Source organism: Xiphias gladius, chromosome 18 (genome assembly GCF_016859285.1).
Source record: "Xiphias gladius isolate SHS-SW01 ecotype Sanya breed wild chromosome 18, ASM1685928v1, whole genome shotgun sequence".
NCBI lineage: Eukaryota > Metazoa > Chordata > Actinopteri > Istiophoriformes > Xiphiidae > Xiphias > Xiphias gladius.
This window is the reverse complement of record NC_053417.1, coordinates 28589049-28613817: the sequence shown is the minus strand read 5'-3', so window position 1 is coordinate 28613817 and position 24769 is coordinate 28589049. Positions and strand designations below refer to the sequence as shown.

The window sequence follows — 24769 nt, the reverse complement described above, 5'->3', positions numbered from 1 at the left end:
CGAGCGTTTATTGGCGGCGTTCATTGGCGTTTGATTGGCCGAGAACGACGCGCTAAAACCTCGCGATATTTTCCTCTACATCTCAACAGTTCACGTGAGAGATGCCAAAAGCGAACCGATAAAAAACAAATGGACACAATTAGTTTATATTTTACAGTACACATCGCTCGGTTATACAGAATTGGAATATTTCATGTGGATAATGGATTTTCAGTGACAATTGTGAAAAGTCAATGCATTTATTTTCTCCATTTACTCGAGCTTACTGGTGTTTTCATATTCTTAATATTATTTGGTGTTTTACTGATATTTCTTTTTAAAATACAACTTCTAGCTCTCTCTCTCTCCCTCCCTCTCTCTCTCCTCCCTCTCTCTCTCTCTCTCTCTCTCTCTCTCTATATATATATACACACACACACACATACATACATGTAGAATTATATAAATTCTTGTCATTTTTTCTTACATAACGTATAATATTATACATTGTTTTCTGTTTGTTGTAAATGTTAATAAGCAGTTTATAAGTGCAATTTGGTCCAGATGTCCTGCAGACCTTTGGTGGTCAAACGGTCCATCAGAGAGGTTTTCCTAATGTATCAAAGAGCTAAGAAGAAAAAGTGTAATTTTCCACAATTTGCAAACCCAAAACTTCTTTTAATAGGCTTATAACTTATCTATAAATCATTAGTAAATTATGTATTACCCATTGATATATTTATTAATTACAAGTGGTTAATTAATAGTGCCTCATCTGAAAGTGGTACCAAAGTGAGTATGCAAGTGTAGTTTTTTTCAGATTTTCAAATTTTCAAATTTCCCAGTGTATTTCAGTGAACTTTTGTTGTATGCCGTCATTTTTTGTATTATTGTGGTCATTTTAATTCTATTTGTCGTCTTTTTCTTTCTCTTTGTGGGGTTCTTTTCTGCATATCATTTTTTGTCTCTGTGCTCGTTTTGCATGTCTTTTTTTGTGTCTCTTTGTGGTCGTTTTGTGTCTCTTTTCTTGTGTCTCTTTGTGGTCGTTTTGCGTGTTTTTTTTGTGTCTCTTTGTGGTCGTTTTGTGTCTCTTTTCTTGTGTCTCTTTGTGGTCGTTTTGCGTGGTTTTTTTGCGTCTCTTTGTGGTCATTCTGCGTCTCTTTGTGGTCGTTTTGCGTCTCTTTGTGGTCATGTTTTGTCTCTTTGTGCTTGTTTTGCGTGTCTTTTTTTGTGTCTCTTTGTGGTTGTTTTTTGTCTCTTTGTGGTCGTTTTGCGTGTCTTTTTTTGTGTCTCTTTGTGGTCATGTTTTGTCTCTTTGTGGTTGTTTTGTCTCTTTGTCTTGTTTTATGGTCTTTTTTTGTGTCTCTTTGTGGTCGTTTTGCGTCTCTTTGTGGTCGTTTTTTGTCTCTTTGTGGTCGTTTTGCGTGTCTTTTTTTGTGTCTCTTTGTGGTCATGTTTTGCGTCTCTTTGTGGTCGTTTTATGGTCTTTTTTGCGTCTCTTTGTGGTCATTCTGCGTCTCTTTGTGGTCGTTTTGCGTCTCTTTGTGGTCGTTTTGCGTCTCTTTGTGCTTGTTTTGCGTGTCTTTTTTTGTGTCTCTTTGTGGTTGTTTTTTGTCTCTTTGTGGTCGTTTTGCGTGTCTTTTTTTGTGTCTCTTTGTGGTCATGTTTTGTCTCTTTGTGCTTGTTTTGCGTGTCTTTTTTGTGTCTCTTTGTGGTCGTTTTGCGTGTTTTTTTTGCGTCTCTTTGTGGTCGTTTTTTGTCTATTAGTGGTCGTTTTGTGTCTCTTTTTTTGTGTCTCTTTTTTTGTGTCTCTTTGTGGTCGTTTTGTGTCTCTTTTCTTGTGTCTCTTTGTGGTCGTTTTGCGTGTTTTTTTTGCGTCTCTTTGTGGTCATTCTGCGTCTCTTTGTGGTCGTTTTGCGTCTCTTTGTGGTCGTTTTGCGTCTCTTTGTGCTTGTTTTGCGTGTCTTTTTTTGTGTCTCTTTGTGGTCGTTTTTTGTCTCTTTGTGGTCGTTTTGCGTGTCTTTTTTGTGTCTCTTTGTGGTCGTTTTGCGTGTCTTTTCTTGTGTCTCTTTGTGGTCGTTTTGCGTGTCTTTTTTTGTGTCTCTTTGTGGTCATGTTTTGTCTCTTTGTGCTTGTTTTGCGTGTCTTTTTTTGTGTCTCTTTGTGGTCGTTTTTTGTCTCTTTGTGGTCGTTTTGCGTGTCTTTTTTGTGTCTCTTTGTGGTCGTTTTGTCTCTTTGTGGTCGTTTTGCGTCTCTTTGTGCTTGTTTTGCGTGTCTTTTTTTGTGTCTCTTTGTGGTCGTTTTACGTGTCTTTTTTGTGTCTCTTTGTGGTCGTTTTTTGTCTCTTTGTGCTCGTTTTGCGTGTCTTTTTTTTTGCGTCTCTTTGTGGTCGTCTGGTGTCTCTGCCAGTCTGCATATTGTGTCGTAATCCATCTATGCCACCGGCTCTGTTTGTACATTTTTTTGTTTATAAATGTTTTGTCGAAATGACGCCCTCTAGTGGACACATGGGCGAAGGAGCCTGACTCAGGAAGTCGTCATCGTCTGAGTCTGAACCACTTCCTATTTCCGCAAACACAGGTCCGTGCAGCTTCCCCCTTTATCGGTTGATCAATGCGGCGGTTGACTTCTGCCTTTCGTTTCCTGGCTCTGATTAATAACCTTAACAGTTCCGATATTTATGCGTGATTGATTAGCATCATGACGGCCAACAGCCGCTGTTCCGCCGCGGAGCCTCCGGGCCTGGAGACCCAGCGGCGGGAGATCGAGTCTTTGCTGCGGGAATGTGAGCTCCGTGCCGGGGACAGTTGGTGAGAGTCCGCCCGCCACACGCACAGGCACACACACACACACACATACGCAGAAAACAGCGTCGGGGCTAACTACTAGTAACACACAGTTACCTAACGGTTATTAACAGGTTCAACGGCTGGGTCAGGCCGTTGGTGTGTGGGTGTGAGTTTGTCGGGACGGTTTAACGGCTCTGAGTCGGGTGTTAGCCGACGCTGCTAACGTTAGCCCGTCAGCCAGCTGTAGAGAGACATTCAGGGTCCGCTCGTAAAAGCCTCCTCTCTTGGTTTTACCGGAGCGGGGTTTGAGTATGAAAGTGAAGACGCGGGTGTATGGCACTTTTCGGAGTGCGTTTAGTACAAGTTTACGAGTCTCTCGTAATCATAGTTTCACATTCGAGACTTTTTCAATCCTAATTAAAGTGCAATAGGACCGCAAATAACAATTATTTTCCTTCTCACCTAATCTCGCGATTATTTTCGTTTGACTGGTGTTCACAGGGCGTCCGCGGGTCCCGAAAAATCTTAAAAACATTGAATTCATCCAGACGGTTTTTAAATGCCTTAAATTGAACTTGCAAGTCTTACGCGTTGTCTCCTGGCGGCTGTAGTTGGGCAGAACTGTTAGAAAGAAGGAGTTTCTGTATGTTGGCGGAGACGTTTTATATCGATACACCGTGTAGATATAAACGCCGTTTCAACACCGTCAAACACGGGGTGTCTGCAGGTCTCCAACAAGTCCCAAAAAAAGCACTTAAATTCAGTTACCAAAAAAAAAAAGAGGCCTTGGAAAAAGCCTCAAGTTTAACTCTCCGAACCCCGTAGAAACCCGGCATAAATCTATCAGCTCTTCTTTAGACCGGTGCAACAGTGGACTGGATGTGTTATGAGGTAAGTAATTAACATGTAGAGAATGATTATTCCCTCGGAGGAGCACTGAAAGGCTACGAAACGGTGATTTTCATCGTCGATATGTGTGACAGCTGTTTCTGTCTTTCAGTTGATTGTTGTGTCTAATCCAACGCCAGAAAACGGGAAAACGCCTGAGTCAGCATAGTCAGATTTTTTGGTTAAGTTTACTGTCATTGAAAACTGAGAAAATTAGCAAATATTCATAATTCAGAGGCTGGAACAACTGAATTTTTTGACATTTTTTCCTTTAATAAAACTAGTTTTTTCCAACTGGTTTCCAGTTAATTTGTGCTCTAGAGTACTGGTTGGTTCCTGGGTGCCTGGGGAAATGAAACTGATGAAACTGCCGTGTATAGTGGGGAGTCAGTAGGGGCCCAACCGCCTATCTTTTCCCCGGGGCCCCTTAGGTGTGTAATGTGGCGATTATTAAATGTCCAAAAAAAAAAGACTCTACGAGGGAAAACCCAGCACATCAAATATCTTACCCGTGCAAACACACCACACAGTGCCTGGCCCTGCTTCTCATTTCTGAGAATTTACTTCTTTTCTTTGACTCATTCAGTAGAAAACTGAGTAAGTTCAGGTTTCGGCCTGTTACGTTGGGAAAAGAAGCAATTTGATGGCATCGCGTTGGGCTTAATGAAACCGTCATGGGCCCGTTTTCACCATTTTCCAATGTGTTTTAGACCAAGCAATTAATCGTGAAACTACTCCACAGGTGAATTGTCAATGAAAACAATCGTTAGTTGCTGCCCCAACCTCGTGAGGACTAATCCTTTAAACGTGACATTTTCTTTGGGTCATTAGATTGACTTCCTGCTGAAACACAGCTCGGCTAAAACAGAAGCAGCAGTCTGTTTGTCCAGCAGCGTTTCCACTGTAGACAGACTGAAGTGATGCTGACCTGGAGGCTGTCAGGGAGCAGCGTTGTGGGAACATGATCAGCCAGATCCTGCAGCACCATGACTGGGCAGGTTTCTACTGCCGCATGTAAAACAGTGTGTTTCCCTCAGTTGGTTTTAGTTTCTGTTCGCTTTCACTCCTTTAATAAATCACAGAGTTGGTCGGGAACTCTTAACATGTCGGTTGTACCGGGTGATAGTAAAAACTCGAACCGGGTTCTGGGAGATAGTTTGGTGGTTTTGGTTTTAAGCAAATGTTCTGATCTACATACACAGGTACATGAAACCAGACACAGACAGAGAACCAAATGGAATGATAAACAGATTGTTAGTCTCAACAAAAAGGCTGTTAGTTTTGTTTGTTTTTTTAATGAGGTGGTAGGAAGCAAAATACAAGCAAAGTGGTTATCTGTCAAACTGTAATAAAAGAATAATGAGACTCCGAACTGACTGAACGGGGCTTAAAAGCAGAAGAGAGGAAAGAGAGAGAGAGAGAAATTTGACTCAGACCCTTGGGGAAGTGAAGCCAAACTGTTTCTGTGAAATGGAATAATGACAATGAAAACCAACCCTGTGTGATGGTGATTTTGGTAATAACATCGAGTGTTGGACCGGTTCAGATATGATCGATGTGATTAACTGTGTGTGGTGGAGGTTGGAGGAGGAAGAAGGGCGAGTCCGGCACAGAGTTCTGTGGAAAGCAGCTTTTCCTTTGCAGCTTGATCTATTAATTAATGTATTTGTGTTTGAAGGTTTCGGTTTGCTGTTGGACCGGCCTAGATTCACTACCTATGGTTGCCGTTAATCAGAAAAGCCGTAACAGATGGAGCGTTCAGCTGTAATCGCAACTGAATCTGTTATTTTTGTGACCTGAGATGAAGAGCTGAGTTTTCATCATCCAACCTCATGTAAATGAAAACACTGAGGCTTTGTTTGGCGCTCTTGATGTGTTGAGTGCCGACCTGCTGCCGGTGGGAGAAGTGCCTTACGTAAAGCAGTTTGAACACACTTCCGTGGCGACTCGCAGGAGAGGTGGAGTCCTGTTCTTTGTAAACAGTGGCAGCATGGATGAAATCCTCTACCACGGCACATGTTTATATTGCAATTAGAGCTGAAAATAATTCCTGGTCAACAAATATAATAATCAGTTAATCATTCGAGTCAAAAAAATTGCTGGTTACAGCTTCTTAAAATTGAAGATATGTTACTCTACTTTAGGGCTGCAACTAATGATATTTTGGTTGGCGATTAATCTGTTGATTATTTTCTCATTTAATCAATTTGCTTTTTTGTCTTTGAAATGTCAGAAAATGATGGAAAATGCCCATCGGCGATTCCTAAAGCCCAAGGCGACGTCTTCAGGTGTCTTGTTTTGTTCTGCCGACAGTCCAAAACCCAAAGATGTTCATTTTACTATCATCTACCGCTACTATCAGACTCAGAAAACCAGAAAATATTCACATCTGGGAAACTGAAACCAGAGAATTTTGATATTCTTACCTGAAAAATAACTGTTGAGTTGAGGATTCATTTTCTGTCGATCGACTAGTTGTGGCTCTACTTTACTTTGTCTTTGTATAATTGTGAACTTAATTTGTTTGGGTTTTGGGCTGTTGATTGGACAAAGCAAGCGATTTGAACAGCTGCTGTTTCTCAGGGTCTTGGAACTCCTGGTGGGCATTTTTCACTGCTTTCTGACATTTCATAGAGAAAATAATTAATCAATGAATTGAGAAAATGATCAGCAGATTAGTCAATGATGAAAATAATCGTTAGTCGCAGCCCTTATCGTGATATTAATATATATATCGTGAGTAAATAAATTGTCATGTTCTGGAAATTCAGTTGAGAAATTCAGCTGATAAAATAAGCAGACAACAGTGTTTGTTTTTCGACTGGAACGTTTCCTGTTCTTGTTGTTTTGTGGTTTAAGCTGAGTCTATTATTGACTCCGGAGCTTAATATAAGACTGAAGCAGCTAATGATTATTTTCCTTATTGATTAGGCTTTTGAGTATTTTTTTCAATTGATTGTTTAGTCTATAAAAGCAAAAACTCTATTTGAGAAGCTGGAACCAGAACATGTTTGACCTTTTTGCCTGAAGGAGTTAAATATTGAATTGATAGAATTAAAGCTTAATTGATTTGTCCATTGACGGAAAATTAATCGGCAGCTATTGTGCTAATTGAAGAATAGCTTTAGTCATTTCTTTAAGCAAAAATGCCAAATATTTGCTGGTTGACGCGACTTAAAAGTAAAGATTTTATGCTTTTCTTTGTCGAACATGATAGTAAACTGAATGCATCGGGGGTTTCAACTGAAAGGAGTCTGGGAAATTAAAATGGCTATTTTTCACTATTTTCTGACATCTGAAAACGATTAATCGACTCATTCGGGAAATATCTGGCAGATTGATCGATAATGAAAACAATCATTCGTTTCTGCCCTGTAATTACTGCTGATTAATTTCATCCCTACTTTAGACTTAATATGTCTATTTAACGTAATGGTTCTGTTTTAATAACGGCCTATATCTTTGCTTTAGAACAAGTGAAATTTTAGAAAGAAAACCATTAATAATACAGTTACGATGATCAAACAGGTAATAACAATCATTTAAATAGGAAAATAAACAAATGAACCAGTGCTGTTTTTAGAATTGTTGTTGTGTTAAACAAGAATATACTTTCAGTGTCTGCTGGCAATATTTTCACATGGTATTTAAATAGGAAGAGCAGCTGCACTATGTGAAAATCGTTAAATAAACACGAAACTTTGAAAAGTAACGCTACAGATGAAAAATAAGCCATAAAAAGAAATATCCGCCTGTTCACCTGATGCGTTTGCTGACGTTACCGATGTAAACAAACCTTAAACACCATCAGAATTCATTTTTGCAGATTTTGTCTGTAATAAAAAAGCCACAGAGAAGCTTATAAAGTAAGCAGCAGTATTTTATTAGTGTTAAGAGTAATGCTGCAGCCAATGATTATCACCATTGATTAATCTGCTTATATTTTTCTGATTAATTGATCGATCGTTACATGTCCAAAAATAGTGACAAAAGGTCCCACCACATCTGTCTTCCCAGAGACAGAGGTGATGTGTCGTTTCGTCCTCCCAATAGTCCACAACACAAGAATGTTCAGTTTACCACACAAAACCTCACATTTGACAGGCTGCTGAGAAATAATTGAAACAGTTAATGGGTTATGGAAGATGATTTTTCTGTCGACTGACTAATCGATTGATCGATTGTACAGCCCTACAAAGGAGTGTTGTAATAATGTGTGTGTGTGTGTGTGTTGCAGGTACGTGGTGGAGCATCGCTGGTTCGAACAGTGGAAGGAGTTTGTGGAGACCGGAGACCAGAACTCGTCATCCTTCCCCGGTCAGATCGACAACGTCGAGCTGTTCGAGGGTCAGTTAACGCTTCGCTCTTCCTCATCACGCCAAGTCTTCCCACAAAGACCCCGCCCCTCCTCTGTTTCCCTGATACCCTGCTGCTCAAGGAAAGACCCGTTTCCTCTTCTTCCTCCTCTTCACACATCACTTCTCCACAGCTCTGATCTCAGCTCTTTTCCATCACTGCCGTGACTCTGTCATCTGCTCTCATCTCTGACCCCCGACTGCAACAACAAATGCCTGGAAACAGAATGAAATCAAGCTTTTTTTTGAATTCTCTATAATTATGAAAGCCTGACAATTGATTTAAAAGTCCCGTACTGTAAAAAGTGAGATTTCCATGTCTCTTTTGATCTTAAAGCAGGTCTAGATGCTGCATAAATACCGTGAACGCATCAAAACGCACACAACCCGTATTCCGATCAGAAACTGTGCCTGTAAACGCAGCGTCGGGACTTCCTTAACTTTGTGATGTCACAATGAAGCGGTCACCGCCCGCAGCAGAAAGCCCCGTTCTTGCTAGAGCTCCAGAGAGCAGCACAGGAGAGGAGATGTAAAAATATGCTGAGATGGTTTTTGGTGCTTAAAACCACAAATATAGTTTCACATGGATTTCAAAAGTTCAAATCAAACACCGGAACAATGTAAAAGATGGGACCTTTAAAGAAAGGTTTAGGAAATAGTCCTGTTTGTGTTGAATCACTGCCAAGGGAATAGTGATTTATGATCTTTGACCCCAACACCACATGAGCTTTCCTTTACCCTCCCCGAGGATCAGATTTCTGCAGCTTGTGTCTCCTGTTTTCAGATCTGGACTCATACCACCTGAAGGAGCGTCTGGTGGAGAATGAAGACTTCATTTTGGTGCCGGCTGAGGCCTGGCACAAGCTGCTGGCCTGGTACGGCGTGGTGGACGGTCAGCCGGCGCTAGAACGCAAGGTCACACCACCTCACGCCAGCTACACTCAGTTTGTGGTGTTGTGTAGTCTGTCGAGTCTGAGATGTTAACAGCAGCTCTGTGTGTGTGTGTGTGTGTGTATCAGGTGGTGGACCTGCCCAGCACTCTGAAGGTGGAGGTATACCCTGTCGAGATCTTCCTCTGTCTCCATAGCAACATGGAGAACGTCATCACCGCACAGTTCAGCCGCGCTGACAACATACGTGAGTTTGTCTGTGTGTTCGTGTGTTTTGTCCTTTTTACTTTCCGGTTGTTGAGATGTGGTGACGACGTAAACAGCTGAGCAGCTGGTTTGGAAGTGAAAACCAAGTTGAACTGTTATGAAATAATTCAATTTCTACTCAGTCTGTCAGATTTAAACGTCCACTAAATCCTGCTGTGCTTTCTGGAATCGATATCATCAACCAGACAGTTGGTCGAGAGCTGTGATCTAGAGCTAAAACTTTCTGTCGATTGACAGAAAATGAATCGGCAAATATTTTGATAATCGATCAGTCGTTGCCAAAAATTGCAGGTTCCAGCCTCTCAAATGTCAATATTTGCTTCTGTGATTATTAAACCAAATCGGACGAAACGAGACTGAACGTGTCAACTTTCAACATTTTTCACTTTGTCTGCAGCAGCTAGCCGAACGCCATTTTACAAAATCTGAGTCTGATGCCACAGTAGCGTGTCGCTGAGGCTGACAAGCTTGATGAACCAAAGTATCACACAAGTTAAACTGCTGGAGCTAAAGGAAAATTCTGGGCATTTACGATTCAAAATTTCATGGCAATCCATCTGATAGTGGTTGAGAGATCTGGACCAGAGTGGTGGACCCACCGACGCTTTGAAGCAGTGGGTGTTGAGCAGGATCGTGGGGCAGTAGGTTGTGTTATCCTCCCTTAAATGGTGTTGGCCCAGGGAGGAAGACTCACTTTTTCTGAGGACTTGAATCTCTTTTAACATTGCGTTGTGTGTGTGTGTGTGTGTGTGCGCGCACTTGTAGAGTCGATCCAGAGAGTGATGTGTCAGGCCTTCTCGGCGCCTCCCGGCTCAGAGTGTCGTCTGTGGATGAAGAGTTCAGACAGCAACTGCGAGCGTCTCAGGAACGTCCAGATGAGCGTCCTGGACGCCTGTTTGAGCTCAGGGATGGTGAGGACAAACCCTCCCCTCATCCTCACACACACTGTTTAACAGCACAGATGTCACGTCATGAGATCTGTCGATTAAGTCAGTAACAAAGGGAGAATCAGGCTCAGTTAACGTTTCGTTACAAGCAGTAAGTTCCTCATAGCACCAACACTCCCTTAAAAAAACAACCTGTCCACCTCAGAGATAAGCTGGAACATGCCTCTGTGTGTGTGTGTGTGTGTGTGTGTGTGTGTGTGTGTCAGACGGTGATTATGGAGACGAGGAATGCTGACGGCACCTGGCCGAGCTCCAGACCTCAAATCATGTAAGAGCACACTCTCTGCCTGTATCTGTTTGGGCTTTAATATTTGCGTTTTCTGTCTCTCTTCATCCGTCCGGTTGTTTTCACATCTTTCTTTCTTTCCTTTCCTGTCCTTTCTCTCTGTTTTCCCTCTTCTCTTTCATCTGTCCTCGGGGCTGTCCCTCCCATGTTGCTGCCTGTCAGGGTGTGCGGCGCGCTCTCGTTCTACCTGTCTCGTACTCCTTCATTTTCTTCACATTTCTTTCAGTTTCGTTTCCTCTAGAAACGTCTCCTGCTGTTTCGCTGCCTCCTGGTCGTCTTGGTTTTTCTTTCTGTTCGCCGCTCGCTCTTTCATTTTTCATTCTCCTCCCTTGATTTCATCTAATCCTGTTTGCTGAAGCAGCGTCACAGCAGTTAAATGTTAAACTGAAAATGATTTTATACACATCTTATACACGTACACGTGTTGGCATTGGTGTGTGTGTTGAAGTAGAACTAACATAAATGTTTTATTAATCAACTGCATCAAGTCCCACTCATCACTACATACAGGTGTTTCTATTATTTTGTCCACCCCGTTGATATCAGAGAAGTTGGTGTAATGAGTGCAGTCCGACCTCACCTCAAACTGCAGCCTCCAGAAAGATCCCACGGTTGACTCAAATCCTCGCGGCGCTCCTCTGAAACTTGACTCATCCTTCCTGACGCCATCTTTCGTAGTGACATCACAGGACTCGGTCGAGTCCGAACACACAGACGTGAAACAGATGTGAAGATGATTCACTTCCACTAAGAAACCAGAGAGAAAACATCACTTGAGAACTCGCCCGAGAATTATCCGATTTTCAAGTTTTCTTCAGTATCAAAGTGATCCAGCGATAGTTGTCTGTAGTAATTAGGTCACGTAATAATATACTATCCTAGTAGCTAATTCGGCTACTTTCAATAGTGCCAGAAATGGAACCAAATGTAGGCTTAAACACTACACTATTTCAGCTGTTTCATGAACATAACTTAAAATGATAGAGAGGAAGAAAGGAACGGTCAAAAAGGTGTGTGTGAGTGTGTGTGTGTGGGGGGGGGCTGTCTGGGATTTTTTGGGGACTTGTATGACCGTATTTTTGTAAGTTGCTTCAGTCAAGACCTGATTCTCTGCAGGCGTCCGTTAGTTCTGTAATCCAGATCTGAAGCTCACGTTTTTTTAGCTGGAATCAGCCCGAAGGAACCAGCGTGTTTCCGAGGAGTTTCCTAAAAGCCTCCGGTGGGATTTTCAGTATATTGGAGGAGAAGCTGAATATTTCAGTCCGAAGGCTCTGGAGGGGAAACATTGGGGAATATTTGATCGAGTTCAGATTAAAGTAGGAATATATTTTAAGATTTCATCCCAAATATCATGTGGCGTTAATGTTTTGTAGAACGTTGGGATTTCGAGTTCTCAGTATCCGCCTGTTTATTCAAACATTCACCAAGTTTATCTGGAATCAACTTTTCTGGCGTCTCACTCTCCTGATGGCTTTAATATTTTTTCTGGCCTGAGCCTGCTGCTGACGCGCGTTCTCGTTTTTCAGGAGGAACTCTGCGGAGGACCAGGACTCGTACCAAGGACAGCCTGGAGTCTGCGGCCTCACCAACCTGGGCAACACCTGCTTCATGAACTCTGCTCTGCAGGTCTGTAGCACTGACCACACACATCAAAGCTCCAAGTGCAACCTGAGCGAACCCTGAAGAGAAGACTTGGGTTTTGTTTAACTTTCTTCTGACACTGATTCTGTTGATTCCAAAAACGAGACCAAAAGTCAGCTGTCGTAAAGTCAGTTGTATATTTTATAGATATTCATTCATAACCTTAATCCATCCAGTAGAAGTGTTTCGGCAGGTATCAGGTCCCCTGGGCTTCAGTTTTAAACGGCGTCTTACGTGCTCAATATCCTTCTGTCTCACGTTGCCCCCCTCTGTCCATCCTAACGCCTCCGCTCTCTCTCTCCCTGTCTCTGCAGTGTCTGAGTAACACGCCTCCCCTGACGGAGTACTTTCTACAGAGCTCCTACCTGGAGGAGCTGAACTTCACCAACCCTCTGGGAATGAAGGGAGAGATCGCCGAGGCCTACGCTGACGTCATCAAACAGATGTGGTCGGGGAGGCATTACTCCGTGGTGCCGCGTGTCTTCAAGGTAAAATCTCTCGGCGTCGCAAATAAAACCCCCCGACCGACAGTAGTTGGCTTAACGTCATCAAAAAAGTTTGAAACCCGAATAAGCTTAAACTTTTCAAGTCTTCAGCGCGCTCGGTTTATTTTTCCGATATGAAATTCGGACCAGTTGGGACCACTGCCCTAAATACGTGAACTGAGACTAGCAGTGTCTCCGGGGGCACGTTGGGGTTTTGCTTGATATTTTCAGCGGTGCTATCACAGATCAGAGACCCGTGGGGCTGCTGTCTGTCAGATGAAAGTCGGAACAGGAACAGAGGAGTGAAACTAAACTCCAAACCACAGCGGAGACGCAGCACTACCAAGAGCTCCGCACAGGCAGAGTCTCAGAGCGGCTGCTTTCCACGTAGATTCAAGGAAAACCCCATCAGACCTCTTGATCACCGAGCAGGATTTCTGGTGTTTTCATCTCCGCTTTCAGTGTAAAATGCAGCTTTACCGAAACAAATACGCAGCGAAGCTGTTAAAAGGCTTCGCTGGTACTGTCTGAGGACGGGGAACCAAAACTACAGAACTCTGCTGACGAAGCTTTGTCCCGCGTCCATTTGTGATCAGGACATTAACGCCAAATGAGTATTAATCCGCTGCCGAAAATAGTCCCCGACAAGTGCACTATTTCCTTGAATTAGTTAAAAACTACAGGGAGCAGCTGTTCTAGTAAAGCACTGATCCTCTTTTAAAAACGAATCCACTGTGAGGTGAGTTTTTGAAGATTTACATGGTCAGTGGGAGCCAGTGGGCTGGGAGCCACCGACGGGGCAGCGAAGTTGGAAATGGAAATCACATTGATCCAATAAAGAATGAACCTGCGTCAAAACAGAGAGAAAAGATGGTTTCAGATTTGGCCCAGTCGGTGTGGGAGTAGTCTCAGTCTGGAATCCAGATGTTACCGTAGTCCATTATTAATGACACAGTCTCAGGTACTGTGAAACCATGAGAACTGACAACAAAATGATTGTTATTTTGGTTGTCCTAAGCTCCGTGTGTGTGTGTGTGTGTGTGTGTGTGTGTGTGTGTGTGCGTGCGTGTGCGTGTGCGTGTGCGTGCGCAGACGAAGGTGGGTCACTTTGCGTCTCAGTTTCTCGGTTACCAGCAGCACGACAGTCAGGAGCTGCTGTCCTTCCTGCTGGATGGACTGCACGAAGACCTGAACCGGGTCAAAAACAAAGAGTACATCGAACTCCGGGACGCTGATGGTCGACCCGACCAGGTGAGCCGCTCCAGCTACACCTGGACAACAACTGACACACTCAGCTCCACAACGTGTTCACTTTGCCTCCTTTTTTTTTTTTTTAAACATTTTTACACGTGGGTGTCTTTTCTGTCGATTAAATATGTTCCTGGTTTTACCGTCACTTCTTCTAAGCTCCAAACAAATTCAGGAACCATTTAATGCTGATCTGATTCTTCACCTTTCTCCTTCCTGTCCCACAGGAAGTAGCGGAGGAGGCGTGGCGTAACCACCGGCGGCGGAACGACTCGGTGATCGTTGACACGTTTCACGGCCTCTTCAAGTCCACGCTCGTCTGTCCCGAGTGCCACAAGGTCTCTGTGACCTTCGACCCCTTCTGCTACCTGAGCGTCCCACTTCCTGTCAGCAAGGAGCGCGTCATGGAGGTCTTCTTCGTCTCCCTGGACCCCTACGCCAAACCTGTCCAGGTAGCGCTTTCTATCCGACGTTAAATACGCAGCAGACATTTCTTATTGATCTACCGTTGCTCTGTAGACAAAATTAAGAACATTCAACCTTTAGTTGAGCAATATGAATAAAATAGTATTTCCTTGTGTGTGTCAATAAATACTGTCCTGTGTGTGTCTGCAGCATCGTGTTGTGGTTCCTAAAGCAGGAAAAGTGTCTGACCTCTGCTCTGCTCTGTCAGAGATGACCAACATACCTCCTGAGCAGGTCAGTGTGTGTGTGTGTGTGTGTGTGTGTGTGTGTGTGTGATTCTTACAGCTGATACTGTGAGTGGCTAATAAAGACCCAACATCAAACTGTTCAGTGTGAAAAGCCTGTTAGTCGGTTAGACTTTGTGCGTGTGAAATCATTTCCAAGCCTGTGGTTGTGTATCATTCCTTCACAAACCAATTCTGAAATTCAAATTTGTGAATGTGTAGAAAAAATTTGATCTTAGTTGTGAGGTTACCCAAAGACTTTGATGGTCAAAGTGGGTTCGTATTCGGAACTTTAATGAATGTGTGTGTCTGTGTGCATGTGTAACCTCAGTGTCACACACAGATGTTCAGCAGTTATTTGTTTCCGTTTTTTTCCCTACAATTCCAAATCTTTTCTACGCGTTCAGAACGTGTGCGCTGGTTTCCGAAGGGTGTCCTGTTTCCGTCCCTGCCGCCCTTTCCAAAAACAAAGAGGACATTTCTGTCCCATCGGTGTGAGAAACATTTCCTCCTTCTCGCTTCAAAAGCTACCGACGCGGTATCTCACCACCCCACTGCTTCCACTGGTTCCCCTCAGTGGTCTGATCTCAGAGATCAGACAACTGAGGGGAACCAGCTTCTCTGTCTTTGCTCCTTACACATGGAAAAACCTTCAGAATACTGAACGTGAACGTTTTCATTCATAACTTTGTCCTCATCATTTTTGTCTCTTGTAGTTGTTATTATAAAATCTAATATCTAAATGGTTTAATTGATATTTTTGACCATGTCATCACCTTCTTGTCTCTTGAATCACAGTCTCGGTGGCCATGTTGTTTTTTATCATGAGCTGTTGTCTCGGTGCACTTCTCCTCTATAAACCCACGGCTAGTGAACCGATGAGGTTGTGACAGGATCTTAACTCTGTGTGTGTGTGTGTGTGTGTGTGTGTTTCAGATGGTGGTAGCTGATGTTTTCAACCATCGTTTCTATAAGATCTACAACGCTGATGAATCTTTGAGCTGCATACTGGACCGAGACGACATCTTTGTGTAGGAAAACCACTTTTTATCCACTTTTTTGTGTTTCGGTTTTGGTCTGTTACCGGGCAGACTGAGGTTTCTGCTGCATGTTGAGAGAAAATGTGTCAGGTTTAATCGAGAAATTACCATAACAACCAGTACAGATTCATTTCAGAGGTAATTTGTGGCCTGAAGCCGACCTGCCGTCTAATGTGTGTGTGTGTGTGTGTGTGTGTGTGTGTGTGTTCAGATACGAGCTGAGCGTGCCCGAGGAGCAGCAGGAGGACCAGGTGCTGCTGGCTCTCTACCTGAGGGAGCGCTCTCACTACAGAGACTACGGCTCGGGCAGCAGCTCGTACGGCACGGCGCTGTTCGGACACCCGCTGCTGCTCGGCGTGCCGCGCAGCAGCTGTAGCCAGGAGGCGCTCTACAACCTGTTTCTGCAGAGGCTGGCGTGAGCAGCACGCACGCACACACACACACACACACACACGCACACACAGTCCTCTCTGGTATCACCGTGAAGTAATCTCTTACACTTTTACTGAAGTCTTTTTAAAATGCGATAAGCATAAAGATTATATTGTGTTTAAACACAGTGCAATATATAAACCCGATTTATGAAAAAATGACTATTGAGCAGAACATGTTTGACATATGAAACATTTCAGCCTGACAATAACGAAGACAGACAACAATAAATAAATATGTTCATGATTATAAAAACATTCAGCAGTGGTTTAATAAGACAAAGGAAGGAAAAAACAACCATAAAAAACAGGAGCTACATCATGACTTCTTCATGTGCTTCCATAATTTTAAGTATAAAAATGGTACGAAATGGTTCAGATGTTCAAAGTGATCCTTTGATAGAAAACTCAAGATTTGGACTCCACTACCGTGAAGTCTCAACCCTATTGCAATGCATATTACTTACGTGTGTGTGTGTGTGTGTGTGTGTGTGTGAGAGCAGGCGCTACGTGCGACCTCCCGACCCTTCTGAGGAGTTGGAGGAAGAGGAAGAGGAGGAAGATGATGACGAAGAGGAGCTGTACAAGACTCAGACCAACGGCATCAGCGACGGTATCGTCTCCTCCTGCAGCTACGACTTGACAATGATAATACTGATGACAAAGTTTACTCATAAAGCACACGTGGGAATCGAAGTGCTTCACTAAGGGCAGGCGATAAACAAAGGGTCTGATCAGGCGACGCGGGAAACGAGCCCAGCTGTTGACGCACAGCTGGTAACTGTCAGCTTGTGTCAGTCAACAGCTTTGAGAAGTTTTCCATTTGAAAGTCAGACGTACAAACAAAACACCCGTTTCCTCTTTCAGGCTCAAACAGACAAACCTGCCGCGAAGGGTTTTTATCATCATCCCCATATAACGAACAATAAAACATAGACCAGACCTAGTCTTCGGTCCCACCTCCTCATGAAACCACGTCTCTTCCCCTCAGCGAGACCTGTACACCTGCTTGTTTCTGGAGCTACTGATAACGTACCTGAGCTTCACATGCGCGGAGGTCGGTGATTCTGGATGAATCGGGCCTCACGTGAGACTCCACGCTTAGATGTTTGTCATCAGACATCATCTTTGAAAACTTCAGAGTCGAGAAAGGCGGCACACCAGCGACTCCCTCGGTGTCTGTGCAGCTTCACGTTTTTAGTACCAGTTCGACAGTGAGTCACCAACATACAAGACTCCACGCAACAGAGATGAGGATCTTTTGGTTTGTCAGACAAAACCAGACATTTTAAGACGCAACTTTGGGCTTTGAAAAATGGATTTCACTCCTTTCTGACCTTTAATAGACCAGACAGTTAAGTGATTAATCAAACAGGCTTGAAAGATTAAGTGATGACTAAAACAACGTAACAAACAGGCTTATTGTGAATTGTGTCCTTAGTTGTGTTTGAACTGCAGATGCACAAGCGTCTTCCCTCTGATCGGTTCTGTGTTGTTTTCTCAGATGAGCAGCAGGAGGACGCGGAGAAAGCCGGACCCTCTCAGACGGAACCCTGCTGCGGCGACGCATCGGCAAACGGCCGACCAGACGGCACAGCCGCCGCCGAGCCCCTCCCTGATCTCAACCGCAAGCGGCCCTCGCTGGACCGCGGCGACCCGGAGACCGGTAACGGGGCCCAGAACCAGCCCGAGCCCCCCTGTGGCGCCGACACCATCACCGCCGACGGCCCGAATCCCCGCGGGGCCTCGAGCGGGACCACCGACGCCGGCCCAGAACCACCGGCGGAGCGAACGCCGCAGGCCTGCGAGACCCCCGGAGAGGAAAGAGAGGAAGACAAGCAGGAGGAGGCGTGTTCTCCCAGCCCGCCGGCCAATGAGCAGCAAGCGAAGAGGAGGGCGTGTCGCAAGCGGAGGAAGAGTTTATTCACCATCCAGGCCGTCAACTCAAACGGGACGACTGAGAGAGGAATGGGAGAGGGAGGAAGCGCCGTGTCCTTCAGCTGTAAGTCTGAACGCGCACACACACACTCACACACCGTATCTGTAAGCTGATGCCATTTACGGCCTGAAGCATCACCGCATGGGCCACTCAGACTGGGACATCGCCCCGCTGCTGTGCATTTCCTCATCTCGCTTGCCCGTTGAGCCCCACGCTACTTTCACATCAGAGAAAATCGAACTCGTGATTCACAGCGGCGGCTGTTGTAAAGAGCTGCGCATGATTGGTGAGAAGCCGCTGATACGGCGAAGGGAGTCCAGGCGGCCTCAGTGTTCAGGTACGGTCTCCATGGTTCTAAATACGGTGCGGTCTGTCTCTGCAGCTCAGCCTTATGTGGCCATCGACTGGGACCCAGAAATGAAGAAGAGATTCTACAATGAAAACGAAGCCGAGGTCAGTGCGGACGTGTGTGTTTGTTTCGATCATGGCCTGAATAATGGATGCGCCGCGCCGAGCTGTGTGCCTCAAGCTAGTTTTGCTGTAATTGGATGGAAACGCTTTCAGCAAAAGCACACAGAGGATTCTAGAGCTAGATTTTCTCCTGAACAGGTAACAATACAGGAGGATGCCCATTTCACTCGATATGGTGCTTTAGTGTTGATCAACCACATACAGAGAGTCTCTAATGCTTCTCTCTACCTTTAAACAAATCTGAACAGATGATAACACTAGAGGAGTTAAAGGGTTAAAGGGAATGAATGGACTTACTGGTGGTACGAACTCAGTCCAGGCCTCCCAGCAGCTTTCAAACTTGTTCGAGTCTTAATCCAGCCCTCTGAGCAGTGACAGAACAGGACAGGGTTTTGCCTTTTGACTTTCTGTCGCAGATGTTTAAAATAAACTGGGAACGATTAATCAGCGGATTTTCAAGAATCCCATCAGGACATGTAGTGAGTGGAAAGTGTTAGAACAGTAACAATAATAATTAATAATAATATATTAGCTGAAGCAGTATAAATAAGTATGGAGTAGTTTTAGTTTCTCATTTACATTGACGGCACTTTTTCTTTTTCGTCAGTTATCAGCAGCAGACAACCAGAATCGGTCTGACACTGATTCCATTTCCAGTCACTGTCTGCTCTCGTCAGTGTGGAGCTGAATTCTCCTCGTCCTCTTGATTCCTCGCTCACCAACAGCATCTTCCTTTTATATTTACACAGTATAAATGAATTACATTGGTTTTCATTTCCCATGTTAAAGATTCAGGAATAAACGTTTTAAAAAATGATAATTCTACATGATCTTGCAGAATAATGTCGCACTGAATAAACTGTGAGGATTTAGTTTTAAAGAATGTACAATCTGGCAGACGGAGTCAATCTGTATCTCTGATTGGCTGTTACTTCTCTGATCAATAATGCGATCAGCTGAGAGTTGCTCTTCAAAGTGACTTTCCACTCGGCTGTAGTCAGGAGGAAGTCACCGACACATGCGTCTCATCGCTCTCACTCAGCCAAGACCCACGTCAGAGAGTGACTGAGGACGGAAGGACGAATAATTCCTTTTCTGGAATTACTATTATTATTATTATTATTATTATTGGCCCAGCAACAGATCAAACTGAAAATAAAGCTACAAAAATGTTAATAACTTGTCAAAGAACAGTTGGATGGAAATGACTCATTTAAGATAAAAAAGTCAGAACTTTTCATTCTCACATCAGGATTTGAACGTGTCCTCATAAACACTTCCTCCTCTCAAGTCTCTACACTTCTGGGATTTATTGGTTGTAACCAAACGTAAACAGATGGTGACATTTCCCTCTCCCTCATCTCTCCTCCTCCTCGTGTGTAGAAGTACGTCAAACATGCCAGCATGGAGGTTCCTCAGCAGCAGATGACGGTTCAGCTGCAGGAGTGTATCGAGCTGTTCACCACTGTAGAAACACTGGAGGAGGAGAACCCATGGTAACACTCTCACACACTCCTCCTCTCCTGATGAGGAACAGGTGAGAAAGGTGCACGATCATGTGTGTGTGTGTGTGTGTGTTTTCAGGTACTGTCCGGTGTGTAAGAAGCACCAGCTGGCCACCAAGAAGCTGGACCTCTGGTCTCTGCCAGAGGTTCTCATCATCCACCTCAAGAGGTTCTCCTACACCAAGTTCACCAGAGAGAAACTCGACAGCATCGTGGACTTTCCCCTCAGGTACACACACACACACACACACACAGCAGAGCCCGACAGTCTGGGGCTCTTGATCTGTCATTAGCGTAGCTGCATTTGACCTTTTCACCTGCAGCAGGTTGGACGACGGATTCATTCAGATCAGATTATTTCTGAAATGTCAACTCTTTGACCACGAGTGTTATTCAGAGGACAACACTGTCATCAAACTTAGAAAATGATCTAAGTACAGTTGGAGGCATCACGTCATCCTTGGTTCATTTTAGATGCTAGAAACAGGACGACTCACAACAGTAACGACCGGTTGATAGTAAACGCACCACAAGTCCGCTGCCTGCAGGTGGGACGTGTGTCCAGTTTGCCAGAAATGTGTAAGTCCCAGAAACACAATCAACGTAAGCTAATACTGTAAATTGGTCAGATTTCCATGGGGGTGCGAGCGGACGCAGTCTCGTCGAGGTAAGATTTTCAGATTGTAAAAACTTAACGAGGAGCCGGTTTCTCGTGTGATGTGACTTGTTGGCGAAACTAAGTTCAGTATCGACTTTGCATCAATTCACGAGACGACGGAGGATGAGAATCTCAAAACTCCTACCGCGGAAACGTGGCAGGTTCCAGTTTAGCCGGACCTGATCTGAACGGCGGCAAAGCTAGTCAGGTGCTGAGTGACGGAGCCCCGGCCTGCGTGTGTTGTTGTTGCAGAGACCTGGACTTCTCTGGCTGCCTCCTGCGGAAGAATCCGACCAACGGGGAGCCTCCGAGCCGCTATGACCTCATCGCTGTGTCCAATCACTACGGAGGACTCAGAGACGGACATTGTAAGGCCTTTACATGAACTGCATACATCCACCGATCAGCCATGACATGAGAGCCGGTAACTGGTGTTAATGTCGTGGCTCATCTGCAGGATATGTGTTCATGTACGTTCGTATTCAGCCAATGTAATGTTGAAGGTTTTACTGGACTCGTGACTCCTGTCGATTCCTGCGTCTCTGTGCTTGTTCCTCCAGACACCAGCTACGCCAAGAACAAGGATAATGGTCAGTGGTATTACTTTGACGACAGCAAGGTGACCTACGCCAGAGAGGACCAGATCGTGGTCAGTACCAAACACATGACTGGAGCATTATCGGTAGCGGTCTGTCCCCTAAAACAATCGGATGCGATCAGATCGTCAGGCGACCTGCGAATACAGGTCACCTGACAAGCACAGCAAACGTGTGCAAATGCAAAAGCTACTAAAAATAAATCCCCGACACTGCTGCCTTCAACCAGTAGGGGGCCCCGGGTCAAACATGTGATCTAGTTGACCACTGTATGTCGCGGTTAACCTGCCCATCGCCATCAAAACGTAGTCTCGAGGCCGTTTGCATTACGGTGCCGTCTCCATGTCCTTCACATGTAACAGAGACGTCCCGAGCTCCGGACTCTCCTATGGCACTGAAACATTTTTATAAGAGCTGGAAACCATCAACAAATTTGATAATCAGTCATTTTAAGTCATTTCTCTGAGGAAGAAAGGGTCAAAAGTTCCCACTTCTCAGATGTGAGGGTTTGTGGTTTCTTGACAGGCAACAGTACTTCTGGATTGTGCGCTGGTCGTTGGACGCAAACTATATGACAATATGTCAGCGTGGGGGTTTCAATTTTCAGTTTCTCACTATTTTCTGACACTTAATAGACCAAACAACAAAAATAATCATTAGTTGTGGCCTGTCTGTCTTGAAACAAGAGTCAGATGCCCATGTGAACACTGACACGGGTTTCCTCGCTGCATTGATTCCCTCTGGCCATACTGACCATTAGGAGATGGGGGACAGAACCCACAGTCCTCCATCGGTGCCAAAATGCTCCCAAACGTTTATCTGAAGCTAATGTGAGGCCTCGGCAGTCTGAGTTAGACGAGTCAGTGGTTTAGTCCAAATTTCCCTCCTCGTGTTACTCTGCCTCCGCTGGGAATCTGGAGTTAGAGAGGTTGTGCCTTTAACTAACGGGGAGGGTCCTCACTGGATTTGTCTGCTTCAGACTGGTGAAGCCTCACGTCAACTTCAGGTAAACTCTGGAAGGTGTATTTGCTCATGAGGGCTGTGCATTTTGACTCCATCGCTACCATCGAAAGCACGTTCTGAATTCTGGATCTGTTCGTGTCCAGTATGAACAGGAGGAATGATTCTGAGAGAGAAACCTGTTTCGCTGTTCCCGCCAGCACCTGGGTTCTGTTTTAGGACGGTGAACAGCAGGGAACCAGCTCAGTCATGTTTCTTTCCTCCTGCAGACCAACGCTGCCTACGTCTTGTTTTACCACCGACAAGACAAGATCAGGAAACCCACTTTGCCCGCCCCCAACACCAGCCCCGCCAACGACGCCACTTCCTCCAGAGATGACAACGCAGAGCTGGGCGCCGCCCCCTATGTCACCATGGAAACCGACTAAACGAACGCTAAAGATTTAGTTTCGTTCTACCCGACGGTAATTTGGTTTTAGCTTCATCAGAACAGCAGCAGCTTTCCCGCCTTTTTTCTTTTGTATTTTTTGCATTTTTCAGCGACTTTCCCCGCAGCTCTTATTTTCCGTTGCATTTTATGTCGGTGTTTTCTGGGCAACGTCTTGCCCGTTGAGTCTTCTCTGCTCGGTAGCTAATGCGACTCTGTGATTCTCAGGTAGTCTGATCCAGAGGGAGGGGATCGGATTTAGACTGTTGATTTGAGCCTAAACTAAGCCTTGAATATAGAGATCCGGTTTGGACTGACCACTGCAGGGAGGAAGAAGAACAGTACTTGATGTTGATCCTCTTTAGTCCACGTCAACTAATGAATCCGCTCTTTATTGGTGGATCAAAACAGAATCAACTCAGTGAGCGTTTGACTTTTACTCTGTTTATTTGACCATTTTCAACAAAGCTATTATAAAGAAAAATCGTTCCTTTTGCTGTCTTTAAATGATCAATTAATAATGATATTACCAAATTCATTTGAAAAGGCTATGATACGTCAGCGTCTCTGGCAGTGACACAAAGATCGGCTCTTATAGCATCATAAAAAAAGCTCTACACGTTCATCAAGTTGAGCATTAACCTTCAACAACTGCCACAGACTTTATTTATTGAGTGTGTCTATTGTTTAGGTCATGATCTACTTCAGAAATTGATCACAAGACAGAGTCTCCACCACCTCCACTAAACCCTTTCCCGGGTAAAACCCTGAATTTTACTTTGTTGATGTCTGACGGTTCAGTGCTTTAGCACTTAGAGCTTCCATGTCATTATATCTTTAATCCTTTAAGACGTCTTAAGCAGACTGCATTTGATTCATCATGAAATGGAAACTGCCAATCGTTTCGTAAATGGAACGAGAGTCCGATTTAAAAGCCTTTTTACAATTAATTTGAAATGTCATTGACTAGAATGTTGATTCCATTTTAAATAGAAAAATGATTAATTTATCTTCTAAAGACAGAAGGAGGAAATCGATGAAACAATTGTCAAGTTATAGTAGCTTTTTAAAATGCATCCGTTTATTAATTCTACATTTTAAACATGAAACCAATCCTATAATAATTCAGGCTTCATCTTTGATGGGAACTAATTTTTATCCTCTCAGCTAAAAGGACTGCAGATAAATAACTGGCTAATTTCTGTTTATTTCTTTATTTCCTCCTTTGAAATTATTGTGAAAATACCACAAACATTCATGTGGTAACATTCTCAAAACTTGAAAAACATTTAGAAAAACACTGTCGTTTTATGTAGAGGAGGTTACAGTTTGATTCTGCAATTAAAAATCCAGCTTTAGAAACGTGACACCTAGTGTCAGTCAGAGCTATTAAAATAAATTATAGTTGTTATGTAGTTTGCGTTCTAAGTTAAATAAGTAACGGAGGCTCCGTGTTCTCAGTTGAAACAGATCGGTTGCTGTGATGGATTATTGACAGAACTCAATGGAAAACCATCCAAGTGGAGCGGGCGGCGGCGTGAGGGGGTGCTGGGTAATCAGGAGTGTGTTTATAACAGGTAAATAGATAATTTAATATTGAACAAAGCTGCCGGGGATGGGAAAAAAAACTTTGTATATCGTGACTCTTTTCTTTGGTATTTATTTTTTTAACGGACTAATTTCAGCTGTCACATGACTAAAGGTTTTGGTTTTTTTTTTCTTTTTGAATGATTTTATTGATCGACTGGTGCAGGACATTGAGATGCTTATTTTTCGTATTTATAGATAAAAATTTGTATTCAGGTATAAAGTGATTTGACAGATCGACAGGGAAGCGGTTCGAGTTTTTTCCAGTCTGTGCGGAGAGACGGACGCAGGCGAAGTTCTCTCTCTGTGGTCAGAGTGAGCTCTTACTGATTTTTTTAACCGGCTCTGTGTACAGTATTTTTGTATTGTAAGAAATGTATTATTATTATTATTATTATTGTTATCATTCCTGGGTGGAGCAGGAGGGAAGCGTGGGGTGATTTTTCTTTTGTCTTCCCTGTCAAATATCAGATGAAAAATATTTTATTGTACTTTCAATTTTTTGATATGAATAAAAAGGAGGATTATTATCACAACTAGACACGAGTGAGTTTTTATACTTTTGGCTTGTTGCTTGTTGTTTTGTCTGTGTCATCCTGTCTACACCCGACGCATTTTAGACACGTTTTAGTCATTTGTCTTACACCTTTACATCACTTCAACACTGTATAAACTTTATATACAGTCTAAG

At 43.9% G+C, this 24769-nt stretch overlaps 1 protein-coding gene across 3 annotated transcripts; it reads left to right on the top strand.

The window, feature by feature from the left end:
- The first annotated feature begins 2455 nt into the window (after positions 1-2455).
- On the top strand, positions 2456-24614 carry usp11 (ubiquitin specific peptidase 11). Of its 3 annotated transcripts, none has more exons than XM_040152612.1 (22): positions 2456-2559; positions 2676-2789; positions 7894-8003; positions 8796-8926; positions 9031-9148; positions 9934-10079; positions 10322-10383; positions 11928-12027; positions 12357-12530; positions 13620-13778; positions 14003-14227; positions 14391-14474; positions 15401-15495; positions 15716-15919; positions 16439-16548; positions 17440-17937; positions 18257-18327; positions 19729-19841; positions 19930-20079; positions 20761-20876; positions 21069-21157; positions 22334-24614. In XM_040152612.1, exons 2-22 carry the CDS (start codon positions 2680-2682, stop codon positions 22490-22492), a joined length of 3024 nt encoding a protein of 1007 aa, XP_040008546.1. In that variant the 5' UTR covers positions 2456-2559; positions 2676-2679; the 3' UTR covers positions 22493-24614. The 3 variants fall into 3 exon arrangements, with proteins under 3 accessions (XP_040008546.1, XP_040008547.1, XP_040008545.1); XM_040152613.1 differs by lacking the exon at positions 2456-2559 and having other exon boundaries at positions 2566-2789; positions 22334-22528; positions 23953-24614; XM_040152611.1 differs by lacking the exon at positions 2456-2559 and having other exon boundaries at positions 2566-2789.
- Positions 24615-24769: the final 155 nt, after the last annotated feature.

Bases quoted from the DNA above. Each gene is read 5' to 3' on its own strand.
- usp11 (XM_040152612.1), top strand. From the start codon at position 2,680: ATGACGGCCAACAGCCGCTGTTCCGCCGCGGAGCCTCCGGGCCTGGAG. The intron at 8,927-9,030 runs GTCACACCACCT...TGTGTGTATCAG, and splicing joins AGCCGGCGCTAGAACGCAAG to GTGGTGGACCTGCCCAGCAC. The intron at 18,328-19,728 runs GTCAGTGCGGAC...CCTCGTGTGTAG, and splicing joins ACAATGAAAACGAAGCCGAG to AAGTACGTCAAACATGCCAG.